This window comes from Oncorhynchus masou, chromosome 25 (assembly GCF_036934945.1).
Source record: "Oncorhynchus masou masou isolate Uvic2021 chromosome 25, UVic_Omas_1.1, whole genome shotgun sequence".
NCBI classification, from domain to species: domain Eukaryota; kingdom Metazoa; phylum Chordata; class Actinopteri; order Salmoniformes; family Salmonidae; genus Oncorhynchus; species Oncorhynchus masou.
Window position 1 is genome coordinate 41,796,408 of NC_088236.1, and position 13,453 is coordinate 41,809,860.

Below are 13,453 nucleotides of genomic sequence, written 5' to 3' on the forward strand. Positions count from 1 at the left end.
AAAGGTAACAGGTTTTAGGACAGAGTCATCTGACATCGTTTGCTAATCATTGACAAATAAACCCCTGTCCAGGAGAAGATGAGCAGAGGACCATAATATACACGTTCTATATGATTTTAATGATAATTTTAAAATATTTTTCAAAATTGCTAATGCACATGAATGGGTTGTGCCGGCTTACATTAGATTGATTTAATGAAATAATGATTGAGTTTGTTATTTCATGTTAAATTATGGTGTTACTCTTCATTGTATTTCTATACTGTATATCTCTTATCAAATATGATGTTTTAGGAGAGATTCTGACTTCAGCATGGAGCATATGGTTGAGGATCAACTTATGGATTCAGAATGGTCCTGATCTGTGGATGTGATTTTATGCTATTTAAAATCAAAAGAAAGATCATCAAAAATATATATCTCTACCGCAATTCTAATGTACAAATTGTGAATTCCTCTTATGTAAGATTCTATAATATCTCTCGCAAAAATAAAGATCTCATATTAGTCTGGGGATGGAGCCTCTCCCCTTTCCTCTCCTGCGATTGCAGTCACTCTCATGATTTTCCAGTGATTTTAATTAAGACTCGCTCAGCAGGTGAACATTCCTGCCAGATTACCATGTAAGAACCGGATGGTCAGCACATTTCTCCAGCCGAAGAGATAAAGTTAGCTGCAGTGAAAACGGGTCACAAAACCATTTCTTCGAATGAAGAAATACAAACCCCAGAGGCAACTGTCATCAAATGCCTCTTGGGCACCTCACAACAAATAAACCCACACATCCACATCGGCTTGTATGTTATTCAGGAACATATCTAATGTATAGTGTAGTGATCCTAAATATATACTGTATCTGAACGGTCAAAATCATGTTTTTCATGAAATTGGATGATATTTGGATGAAACCAGATCAAAGTATGATGACCAAAGTATGAACAGTGACTGTTGCCTCTACGTTTGATAAAGTGTCATCATAAAGTTACTGGTCCCCTCCCCCATGTCCAACACTTGGATTCAGGAGGCGGGTTTATTAAGGGGATAGTGACATCACTCAAACTCTTTTTTTTTGTTAATACACCAATGGAAACATGATATTCTCTTACCTAATTTAAATGAGTACAGCCTTTTAACCAATGTCAGAGAAGGTGTGTTTGCAGAGAGGTGTGGTTTATATAGCTATCTGCAAATATAATGAAAAGTTTACACTATTTGTCTATGGCAAAGATACTTCTGTTTCCTTTTTCATCGGTGTCTGGTGTTGGCTAGCTAGGTCTTCAGCCAGCATGGAATAAAAAGGGGGGGGGTCATTCAAAACTCTGACGCAGTTGTCATGTCAACGCAGCCGTCAGTGCTGCTGTGAACCGACCGTAACAGACATGCCAAACTGGAGATGTATATAACAAATTGACATCATCGATGCAATTTAAATGTTGTTTGAGTTGCTTTGTGCATCACCAAATTTGCTTGAGATGATTTTACTGCAACACTGGTCTCTGCTTCCAAGTTGCTTGACATGGAGCTGTCATTCAAGCGAGCTCATAAATATAAGCTCTCCTCCCACTCAGCCTGTCTTTTCTGGTAGTACTTCCTGGTAATTAACTATAAGAGAGAGAGAAATTTTTCTCACATTTTGAGCATTTCTATTCCCCAAAAATATTATGGGTGATTCACTACATGGCAAACAGAATGTGGACACCCCTTCAAATGAGTGGATTTGGCTATTTCAGCCACACCCATTGCTGACAGGTGTATAAAATCAAGCATACTGCCGAGTGCTGAAGCGCTTAGTGAGTAGAAATCTGCTGTCCTCTGGAAGCAACGTCAGCACAAGAACTGTTTGTCGGGAGCTTCATGAAATGTGTTTCCATGGCCGAGCAGCTGCACACAAGCCTAAGATCACCATGTGCAATGCCAAGCATCGGCTGGAGTGGTGTAAAGCTCGCCACCATTGGACTCTGGAGTGATGAATCCCGCTTCACCGTTTGGCAGATGCCAGGAGAAGCTGTTTTTCTCAGTTATGGCTAGTCCCCTTAGTTCCAGTGAAGGGAAATCTTAACACTACAGCATACAATTCAATTCTAGATGATTCTGTGCTTTCAACTTTGTGGCAACAGTTTGGGGAAGGCCCCTTTCCTGTTTCAGCAATACAATGCCCCCGTGCACAAAGCGAGGTTCACACAGAAATGTTTTGTCGATTGGTGTGCTTCCAACATGACTGGCCTGCACAGAGCCCTGACCTCAACCCTATCAAACACTTTTGGGATGAATTGGAACGCCGACTGTGAGCCAGGCCTAATCGCCCAACATCAGTGCCCGACCTCATTAATGCTCTTGTGGCCGAATGGAAGCAAGTCCCCGCAGCAATGTTCCAACATCTAATGGAGAGCCTTCCCAGAAGAGTGGAGGCTGTTATTGCAGGGGGGTGTCCAACTCCATTATAATGCTCATGATTTTGCAATGAGCTGTTCGACGAGCAGGTGTCCACATACTTTTGTATGTAGTGCATTTTAGTCACTCAAAAGGGTATTTTACAGTGAATCCAGAATGACTGTGCTGAACCTGTTGTCACACAGCAGGTTGTCACACAGCAAAATCATTTTCATGGTCAAGTCGGTTTCATTCGATACAGAACCCCTTCTCCATTTGGAGTCTGCTGGGAATGGTAATCAAAGGGAAAATGAATAAGAATATCAGGGGTGGCTGGTGGCTTAAAAGTTGAGGAGGAGGATGTGGGTGAAAATGATGAACAGTACCGTATGATAAGGTTAAAAACAAGTGACTGGGCGAAGATCAGCCTGAAAAGTGTGTCATATTTCTAATGGTCTGTCCTGCAGTTGAGGTGAAAGTGGAGCTTACCCTCTTGGAGAAAGACAAGGAAGCAGATGTGATGTCACCCAATGGAAAGGCAAGCCCCTTCTCTGACTGCAGGCCAAACGGAGCGCTGGGACACTGCTCCGACGAGGATGCTGCTGCCGCACCCCTGAGGCTCTACAAACCCCGCGACTACGTGGAGGCCTCAGTGTGTCATGTCAAGGACATGGAAAATGGACAGTAAGGCCAAACAAAAGACAACATATAAAGTCAATCACCTGGAATTGTTATGGCTGTAACCAGTCCTTTTTTTCACTCAGATATTTTCTCTCTTCCTGTGTGTGTGTGTGTGTGTGTGTGTGTGCTCATCCCTGCATAGGATGCGAGAGGTTGATTTGGGAAGTGGCAGAGCGCTGCTCATCAAAGAACATGGAGAGTTTTCTGCCATTGGGCACAAGTGTCCACATTATGGGGCACCGCTGGTCAAAGGTGAATCCGGTTCTGCATTGTTTGCTTGTTTGATGTAATATTGGTATGGTATCTTTTTGCTGTCTTCTGTTATAAACAAGCTCTGAGATGGATTGGTGTATGATACAGTGGAATACATATCTTTGTGTGTTGCAGGTGTCTTGTCCAAAGGGCACGTGCGTTGCCCCTGGCACGGAGCTTGTTTCAACATCGCTACAGGAGACATTGAGGACTTTCCTGGGCTGGACAGCCTGCCCACATTCCAGGTGACCTTCCTCGTTCGGTTCGCCGTGCCATTCACATTCCCTGCCTTCACATACTGTCTCTAAGCATCGTCAAAAACCGTGTACACATCGCTCATGTCTGTTTGCTTCAGGTCCGAGTTGAAAAGGACAAGGTGATAATTCGCGCTAATAAACAGGTAAAGATATTCTGGGACGATCTAGAACAGATCATTTGCTCTAAATCAACTGATTCCCCTTTGTTGACCTGGCAAACATTTTCATCTTCCAGGATCTTCAGTCACAGAAGAGGTCAAAGGCCATGGCCCGATGTTCAGCAGTCGTTAACTCCAGCACTGGCTTCAGCCACATCCTCATCGTTGGATCAGGTGAGTTGGCCATTGAGCATCTCCTTGCACTCACACACAGCTGGTGAATAGACGTCTGTTTAAACTGTCGACTAGGACTGGAACCATCTGTGTTTGGTTCATTATAGGTCCTGAGTATTCTAAAAAAGGATAGATGGCAGCTCCCAAACATTACCGCAACAGCCAGGTTTTTAGGTGATGGTTAGTGTTGCAAAGCTACTGGTAATTTACCAACATTTTTGGTAATTAACAGAAAATATATGGCAATTTATTGTAACTTTGATCATTTATACAAAAATCTTTACAAAAGGGTATTCATATACAGTATTAATTTATTATATCTGTGTCAATATTGTCCATGAGTTTCTAGTAGATAGCCTAATTAATGAAAAAAGCATCAACAATGGCATTATTTTCAATTAACTCTGCAACTCTTCCAACTATCGACGTTTTTCACAACTGCCACCAGGTTGACGCCAAAACAGTGACAACAAATACGTATTGACATAGTAAAATAAATACAAGTTTATAAAACAATATATAAATTATATGTCATGCTGAAACCCTCATATTAAACACCATTGGTATTCACTAAGTTAATGGTTTATATTTGGGATAATATTTTGCAGCATTGTCATTCTGTTTTTTATTTTAAAATCCTCTTGTTAAATTATTTAATATACTCTGAGTGTACAAAACATTAAGACATCTTTCCATGACTGACCAGGTGAATCCAGGTGAAGGCTATGATCCCTTATTGATGATCCACTTCAATCAGTGTCGATGAATGGGAGGACACGGGTTAAAGAATGATTTGTTTTATGACTTGAGACATGGATTGTGTATGTGTGCCATTCAGAGGGTGAATTGGCAAGACAAAATATTTAAGTGCCTTTCAACAAGGTATGGTCGTAGGTGCCAGCCAGGTTTGAGTGTGTCAAGAATTGCAACACAGCTGGGTTTTTCCACACAACAGTTTCCCATGTGTATCAAGAATGGCCCACCATTTAAAGGACATCCAGCCAATTTGGCACAATTGTGGGAATCATTGGAGTCAACATGGACCAGCATCCCTGTGGAAAGCTTTCGACACCTCCTAGAGTCCATGCCCCGACCAATTGAGGCTGTTCTGATGGCAAAAGGGGGTGCAATACCAAACGTAGAAAGTTTCCAGTAATATACCCTCCCTTTGCAACCCTATTCATGGTGCTCTTTAAAAAAAAAATTCAACATATTTTACTGTATGCTCTTTGGCCAAGTTTTGTTTGTTTACACCGCTCTAAGATTGTGTCTGGTATCTAAACTGAATCCACTATTATTTTTTCCTATCAAATAGTTCTGGTAAACGGAGCATGGGTTCAGTTCGGATAGCAAGGATCTAAGATCCTACATAGACGTTAAACCAGTGTCTTGTGCCTCCAGGTCCAGCAGGGCTGGTGTGCGCTGAGACGTTGAGACAGGAGGGCTTCACTGATCGCATTGTCATGTGCACCATGGACAAATACCCACCCTATGACAGGCCTAAACTGAGTAAGGTTTGTACAGAGATCCAGAGCACACCACAGAGACTACACAAGGACTATCCCCATAAAGACTTAGTGTCCATGAGGGATCTTCTGGATAAAAACATAGTTGAAATTGCTGATCGACGGTCTACCAGTTATGCCCTACTGTGTTTCACAGCAGATTATATATTCTTCCCAGAGATGTCATGCTCCAAAATACTTACCGTTTTGTTATTGCTAGTATTAACCCATCCTGAACCCATCTTTAGCCTGTAATCTTGGGATAATATTGGTCCTGGTCAATGTTGACATTTGGCCGTGATATCTATGGGAAAACGGTTTGCTGACGTTGCGATTTAAATTGGGATAATGTTGAAAGCGAAACCAACCAATTTAACGTTGCGTTAGCATCATAAAAGTGCTATTTCTTCAATGAACTTCACCTATAGCATTTCAACTTAACAAACGTCACCCCGTAAAATCCAGTCTGTGGTGTACTGTAACTAACTGTCTCCCCCTCAGTCCTTAGAGAGCACAGCAGAGCAACTCCAGCTGCGCTCCATAGACTTCCTCCAAGCCCATGACATCGAGCTTCTCACGGAGAAGGAGGTGAGACCTGAAACACGGATTATATAGGCTACATTTGAATCCAGGTAAAGTAGGGAGTTTTGAAATGGAGTGGCTACCTGAACATCTTCCAAATAGAAGATTTGAGTTTTCCGTTGCAAAACGTTTAGTTCGGTGTCCCTAATGAACGCATCCCCTTGGTGACGCCCATGTTCTCTTTCTAACTGTGATGTTTGGATGCCATATAGGTTGTGGCAGTGGACGTCAAGGCGAAGGCTGTGACTTTTCAAGACGGCTTTAGGATGGAATACAAGAGGCTTTTCATTGCTACAGGAAGCAAGTGAGGAGTGACCGGAAATAGTCTTTGGTTGAATGCAATCAAATGGAATTAAATTCTGTTGTAATTGATATAACCAGTTTTGACATGAGTCATTGTTCTATTGACACTGGTATACCACTGCTCTGTGTCTTTTGCCAGACCCAAGCCATTGAACTATAAAGGCCAGGACGTTAGGAATGTGTTTCACCTCAGGACCCCTGAAGATGCTAATAACGTAGCCAGGTTGGCCAACAACAAGAATGCTGTGATTGTGGGAACATCATTTGTTGGTGAGAGAGATGACAGCCATGCAGTAGATGTAAATTCACATATGTCCAATAGTTATAAAGGGTTCATGAAGGCTACGTTAAGCCTTAAAAGTTGTAGCTTGTGGAATCTTTTGTATTTATAGTAGTACTGTAGCACTTCTATGTGTGAATGAGTAATCATCAGTGTTCTGCATTAGGTATGGAGGTGGCTGCCGCTCTCACTGACAAGGCCCACTCTGTCTCCATCATTGGGATAGAAGCAGTCCCTTTCCGGAAAGCTCTGGGGGAGAAAGTAGGGAAAGCCATAATGAAGGTAGGGACCCGCCCCTGGGAAAATGGCCCTGATACCTCTAGAACACCCTCATCAGCATTTCTACACATAGAAACATATACTATAAATGTGAATCATGTTCCTTGGGCTCAATGCACCAGGCACCAAAAGGGAATATGTCTAGTACAGTATATTCTTATCAGTGCTCATGCACTTATTTAGTCAATCAGGTCTATATTGTCCATTTTAATCCTGTTTTTTTTCAGGGGAGGGTATACCGGGTGTATCCCTGGTGTGTGCATGCATGCACGGCCATGTGTGTGTAGGGCCTCCGTATACCATGTTGTTGATGTAACACTGCATGTTCCCTGCTGATAAGACACAGCAGAGGGAGACTGTGGAAACAGTCATGCCTTGTACCATAATACATCGTGTTAATAATCCGTTATGAAGAGGCTATTTATAGGGAGGGTTGCCGCCTCACCGCCAGTTAAGCTTAACTCTTTGAGAAGTAGCTTTGATCTTATGAACCTTAACCCAGTGCTCTCTCTGGCTCTGTCTGTCTTTTCAGCTGTTTGAGACGAACAGGGTGAAGTTCTACATGTTGAATGAAGTGTCGGAGATGGTTGGCCATCATGGACAGGTATTCCGAAAGTGAGAGAAACAGCATGACATTATGCACAGTTGGCTCTCTCCTTCCTTCGCACTGCTGGCCAGTCAAGACCATTCTCAGGCTTCGCCTAGATTCTCTACCATGGATTTCGCTATGGTGGAAACTCCCTCTTTGCGAATGACACACAAATCTATGAGAGGAAGTGTGCAAGTATACACTTGGGGAGAAGAGGAGAATGGTATCCAGCCATTAAACGCTGATGAATGGGTGTGATTTGACCCAAGTAGACCACAGAGTGCCAGCAAGCAAAGGATAGGCAGCCCAGATAACAACCAGTTACAACCTCCATTTGAAGTGTGACTAAGTAAAAGAAGCGTGTGCCAATACTGGTTTTGCAACAAAAAATATATACTTTGTACTCAAGCAGTAAAGTAGCAGAACTGCGGGTAATCTAGTGGTAATATTACGTGTGTGTTGCCTCACTGTTTTTGTCAATGTTTTTTTTTGTTTTATGTTCCACAGTTGAAAGAGGTGGTTCTGAAGAGTGGAAAAGTACTAAGGGCGGACGTGTGTATTATTGGCACAGGTGAGGTGGCCAGCTCAGAGACACCAACGCTCGTTCCGCGATAGCCTCAACTTTAGCACACTCGCTCATTTCAGTGGCCGTGCAGGAGTGTAAATGTAGAGTTCAACAAACTCAACCACTAATGTTACTCTGATTCCCGGTGGTGAATTCATGGCGGTCGATGTCTCTTCAACCTGCAGGGTCAGGCCCAGCCACTGGATTCCTGAAACAGAGCGGAGTTCACATGGACTCCAAGGGTTTCGTCCCCGTCAACAAGGTAGAAACGACAATGATGACGCACAACAACTCTAATGATGCACAAATACTTTGAATGCACTCATTTCAGTCAAGCAATTAATTTCAGTGCCACTCTATTGCAATGATGCACAAGTGTTGCTGGGTCATTTGTAGCGCTAGAGCCGTGAGTTTTTCATCAGTTGCCTAATATGTCAGGTGGCTTGTCTAGTACGAGATCCTCCTGATTTCCACATTGGCTCCTGTATTCTTCTGGATAACCCTCTAACCCTCAGACAATGCAGACTAACATTGATGGTGTCTATGCCGGAGGAGACATTGTGACGTTTCCTTTTCCGGGGCGGAGCAATAAGAAGGTGAACATCCCACACTGGCAAATGGCCCATGTGCACGGTAAGTGTTCATTGTTGTGTTAATAAAGTGTTAAAGGAAACAATGCATCATAATGAAACAAATACCAAAAGATAATTTTGAGGTAGAATTTTCACATTTCCCCCTAAAGGCAACTCCAGTCCTTGAGGGCCTGATTGGTGTCACAGTTTTGCCCCAGTTAACACACCTGACTCCAATAATCACCTAATCATGATCTTCAGTTTAATCAAATTACATTCTAATCAGCTGTGTTCACTAGGGATGGAGAAGAAGTGTGACACCAATCAGGCCCTGGAGGACTGGAGTTGCCCTGCCCTAAAGGGTCAAACACTCTGCTGCGTATATGGGGCTGGATTTGCAGGGGATTGTTTTTCTGGGACCTTTTTCTATTTGTTTATGATTGACAGGGAGAGTGGCAGCGCTCGGCATGATGGGAAGACCCACTGAGATCAAAACGGTGCCCTATTTCTGGTCAGCCATGTTTGGGAAAAGCCTACGCTACGCAGGTAAACAGAGCCTCATTCCACAAGTAATATCATTTAATACAGGTAGAGTCATTTAGCAGATTTTATCCAAAGCACATGGCAGAACTGTCAAATGTGACAGTGACACATCTACTTAGTATATGTGGCCTGTGCATGTTTCAAAACCTCAACCATAGTGTTGCCAGCAAGTAAGTAATCTGTAAGTAAGTAATCCAGGAAGTAATCTGCAAATAGTGAGTTGGTAAGACTACTACCAATGCTTTCCTCCAAATGCCTCTGAGATTGTAGCGCCAGTACTGCCACCTAGCTGTGAGGTCAGACACTGAGGCTTTTCAGTCATTTTAGGATTCAGAAGTAGGCCATTTGTGATATGTATGGTGGTGGTGTGGCACTCTGTTTACAAACCTAAAGTGTATCTATTCTATCACCAAGGTTACGGGGAGGGCTTTGACGATGTCGTCATCCAAGGGGACGTGGACGAACTAAAGTTTGTGGCCTTTTACACCAGGTATGTGTCCAAACACCATCGTGGCTATCTACTGAGATGCTTTCAGCCATCAATCCTGGTTGTTTTGTAAAGTAAATCCTCTTTGTTGTTGTTATGTTTAGTTCTTATATAATCCAGTAGAGTTCATCCTTACCATAGAATGAACTCCATTAAACCTAGTTTGTTGTCTAAAAGTTGTTCGGGGTATCTCTCCCGCCTATAGGAGTGAGGAAGTGGTTGCTGTTGCCAGCATGAACTATGACCCCATTGTATCCCGTGTGGCAGAGGTCTTAGGGTCCGGAAAGACGATTAGAAAGCGAGATGTGGAGTAAGTGCATGTCTATGCTCCTCTACAACTGTTACCAAATGATGTGTGATAACTGTGAAAGATATTTTCCTATTTTAATAAGCAGAGGAGGGTTTACATACATTTGCCAGTGGGTGTCTGTCCGTTTGAAGATGTGTACTGCAATGCTTTACTGTAAACACTGTCTTACTTTCTCTAATGTTGATCTTTCATTTTTTAATTGTGCACTCACACAAAATGAAGGCTGTTAACCCGACAACGCAAGTACGAAATCTAAGACGCATGCCTTTCTCAATCCCTCCACGAACAATCCCCTCATGTGAAACACTGTTGGACCACACAAATCTGCCTCGGCATGCTTATTCTATACATGCAGTTCAGTTCCAGCCGTACACTCTTGTTTTCGGTTGTTCAGAGCCAAGACTACATTATCCATGTCATTCCATGCATAATATGCACTCTGAGTGATGTTTTTTGTTGTTGTTTTTGTTTCCTCTGCATTGCAGGACAGGGGACATGTCTTGGTTGATAGACAAAGGGTCGCAGTGAGCGAACCTCCACGTCTCAGGCTCTCCGTGCGTCTGGGGTCTGTTGGACACTAGAATATGGACACGTTTGGTGCTGGTGAGATGCCGTGCAGCCATACTGTGGACATACAGCAGCAGACCCCTGTCTGGGACTGTTGGAGTCACTCCCCTTGGAATCGAGACTGAGATGTTTCGACAGAGAACGTCTACGGTGATGGATTACATACTGTATTCTTACCAATAACCTGAGCCATACACGGTTTTAACACGCTCCAATGCCGTAATGGCAGAACTGTGTGCTCATGGCTATGTTCTGCGATTTCACAGTTAAAGCAATCCTGGATGCAGTCTCTGTGCTTCTGCATGATGCATCTACCTGTACACTTTGTTTATAAAGGGCCGGAGAGGGGTATTGCATTTTTTTTGTATATGCAACTTTGTATATAGTTATAATCCTCAATACACTGTAACAAAACCGGGCTGTACAATTTTAAACTGGAGTTTTCTAAGGTTGAGATCAAACTAATTTAGTTGAGTATGCTCATGTGGGCTAAAACAGACCAGGTACAGTATCTGGTAGTTGAAATAATAGGATTTCTTATAGATTGTTCAGCCCCAATTTTATAGAAGCAAAGACAGTGTTACCCATCGAAGCCACACAAAAACGACGCTTAGGTTTGTCAGCGTTGCAATTAGACCTTCAACTGCAATGTTTGCCTCAACTATAAATTTCACATAATGCACATAATCCGTAGTTGCAGCAATTGAATGTACCTTTCCCCACCTGACGCGCACATGAAATCCTCACAATATGATTACAAATCATTCTTTTATGGAATACAATGCATCCCTTCTTATTGGTGGTGACCTATGTTGCCTTGCTCATACAGATGCAGGATCTTAATTTGATACATTTTTAGTTAGGGCAAATCAAGTCTGAAACGTTTAAGTGGAAATGTCAAACTTTTAGAAGCCTTTTTAAAAAATGGAATACACTAGCTACAAGTTTGCATTTCCTGCATCGGGTGATCAAATTAAGATACTACATCTGTGGATTGCACAAACGAGAAATTGAAATGTACTTTAATCTTTCTTAATGCTTGCGCAATAGAAAAGGTATGTCTGTGCTTTCTAACAAAATTTAAATGACTGTTGTTCTTTTAGATATGGTCATGTAATATTTGCTGAAGGCTATGAATGCTCTTTGTTACTAACTCAGGGAACTGAAGTTTGAGGCCTGGTCACATTGGGGTTGGTCCTGTTGCAAAAAAATAAAAAATTAACTTGTTGCTTTTATTTTCTTACCATATATTGGTTATCTGTATTTGAAGAGGTCTTGTTTATAATTTCCTTAAATATGTAGAGGAGGAAGTATTTCCATCTCCATTTTGGCATGTTGAAGATTCCAAAAAAAAAACAAGACCGCATTTTAAAAGACATTCTTCATACAGAGAAGCTTAAATGGTATTTTTTTTTTTTTTTAATAATGGAAACTTTGAAATAAAAGTCTTCAATAATGTTTCCTGTTCTGCTATCAGTATGTATTGGAATTAAAGCTATATTACATTTTATTAAAGACAATGACACAAAGCCCTTTACAAGAATTACAAAAGAGGCTCTTTTTACACAGCAAATTGGCCAGAGACACCTAGTGCTGATTTTTCAGTGTAACACTTCCAGTGTTGATTCAGGTGTTTCATTCACTCTGTGTGGTGTTAAACCAAAACCATGACCATCATTATATTTCCCAGCATGCTCTATTGCACGTAAGTACAATTTAAATGTACTTACTTGTATTTGATTCATTAATTTTATGCTACTTAAATGTTTTTCTAAACTAATACAATCGGTTACTTGGACTTTTGCAACCGTTACTGAAATGGTTGTTCCTGTTATTAAGATGGTTTCCTGTTAAGCCTTGTGGGTTACCTTAGTCTAATCAACCCAGTCATTCATTCTAAATGCAGGTTGTGGGTAATACAAATTCTTATTGTTGCCTATCCCAACTCGGGCTGGATTCCAATAGGAATTACACATCACTTTGCAAGCCAGCATAACGTGGCCTGTAAACTTGTGATGTTATGGTTGATACCAGAGCTCCGAGGCATGCGTCAAAATTGCTAACGCCTTGATCACACCCACAGTGTCATTGCACAGAAAGGTACGCAGCATCATCTGGATATGTGTAACAAAAGTTAAACATTTACCTTCTGCTACCATTTCTGTCTACGCATACAATTTGACTCATACTTCGATAAATCAAACGTACGCGCCACACAGAATGCACAGCAGCAAGCCAAATGCAATGTCCCATTGGAAATGAATGTACTTCTGGTGTACCAAAATGCAAGGTCACTGTCGGTGTGATCAAGGCATTAATTCGAAGAAGCGTGTATCACTTTATCAGATGTACGTCATCAATGACGTCCGACGCTTCATTTGATCACGTGCTTCTTCAAACCATGTTTTGCACTGATTGGTTCAGGCGCTTAGAGTCCAAGCTGCTACTGGACACCGTACTTACAAATATAGTTAGGATTTTGTACAAAAAGGTAGCGTAGGGAACTATGGAAATTCAGGGATGTGACGGTATGAGGTCAGATCCAGTTGAAGGCAAACTATTTTGAAAATTGTTTTATGCGAAACACATTCAGCACTGTTGTTCATTTAATTTAGTCTTACAAACTGGGTAGTTCAAGCCCTGAATGCTGATTGGCTAACAGCCGTGGTATATCAGACCATATACCACAGATATGACAACATTTTTACTGCTCTAATTACATTGCTAACAAGTTTATAATAGCAATAAGGCACCTCGGGAGTTTGGTATATGGACAATACGACATGGCTAAGGGCTGTGACTAAGAACATCCCTTAGTCGTGGTATATTGGCCATATACCAAACCCCTCGTGCCTTATAGCTTAATTAAAGCATCCCAAATAATGCCATCGATATACATTTTTGAAAAATAGGTAACTTGAAGGCAAAAAGGGGAAGCATGATGCGAACCTGGTTACAGGCTACTAAAGACAATTTACC

At 41.9% G+C, this 13,453-nt stretch overlaps 1 protein-coding gene across 3 annotated transcripts in view; it reads left to right on the top strand.

The window, feature by feature from the left end:
• LOC135514362 (apoptosis-inducing factor 3) overlaps positions 1–11,932 on the top strand; it is a 44,433-nt gene extending 32,501 nt beyond the window's left edge. For 2 of the 3 annotated variants that reach the window (XM_064937802.1, XM_064937804.1), the window contains exons 3-20: positions 2,838–3,054; positions 3,194–3,303; positions 3,439–3,548; positions 3,659–3,703; positions 3,796–3,892; positions 5,294–5,406; positions 5,899–5,985; positions 6,192–6,283; positions 6,422–6,552; positions 6,729–6,844; positions 7,374–7,445; positions 7,938–8,001; positions 8,181–8,257; positions 8,511–8,628; positions 9,015–9,113; positions 9,525–9,600; positions 9,803–9,907; positions 10,393–11,932. In XM_064937802.1, coding sequence (XP_064793874.1) covers positions 2,838–3,054; positions 3,194–3,303; positions 3,439–3,548; positions 3,659–3,703; positions 3,796–3,892; positions 5,294–5,406; positions 5,899–5,985; positions 6,192–6,283; positions 6,422–6,552; positions 6,729–6,844; positions 7,374–7,445; positions 7,938–8,001; positions 8,181–8,257; positions 8,511–8,628; positions 9,015–9,113; positions 9,525–9,600; positions 9,803–9,907; positions 10,393–10,435 — 1,772 coding nt within the window. In that variant the 3' untranslated portion in view covers positions 10,436–11,932. Of the gene's footprint in view, positions 1–2,837; positions 3,055–3,193; positions 3,304–3,438; positions 3,549–3,658; positions 3,704–3,795; positions 3,893–5,293; positions 5,407–5,898; positions 5,986–6,191; positions 6,284–6,421; positions 6,553–6,728; positions 6,845–7,373; positions 7,446–7,937; positions 8,002–8,180; positions 8,258–8,510; positions 8,629–9,014; positions 9,114–9,524; positions 9,601–9,802; positions 9,908–10,129; positions 10,151–10,392 lie in introns of all 3 variants that reach the window. The other variant, XM_064937803.1, reaches the window with a different exon arrangement.
• The last annotated feature ends 1,521 nt before the right edge of the window (positions 11,933–13,453 follow it).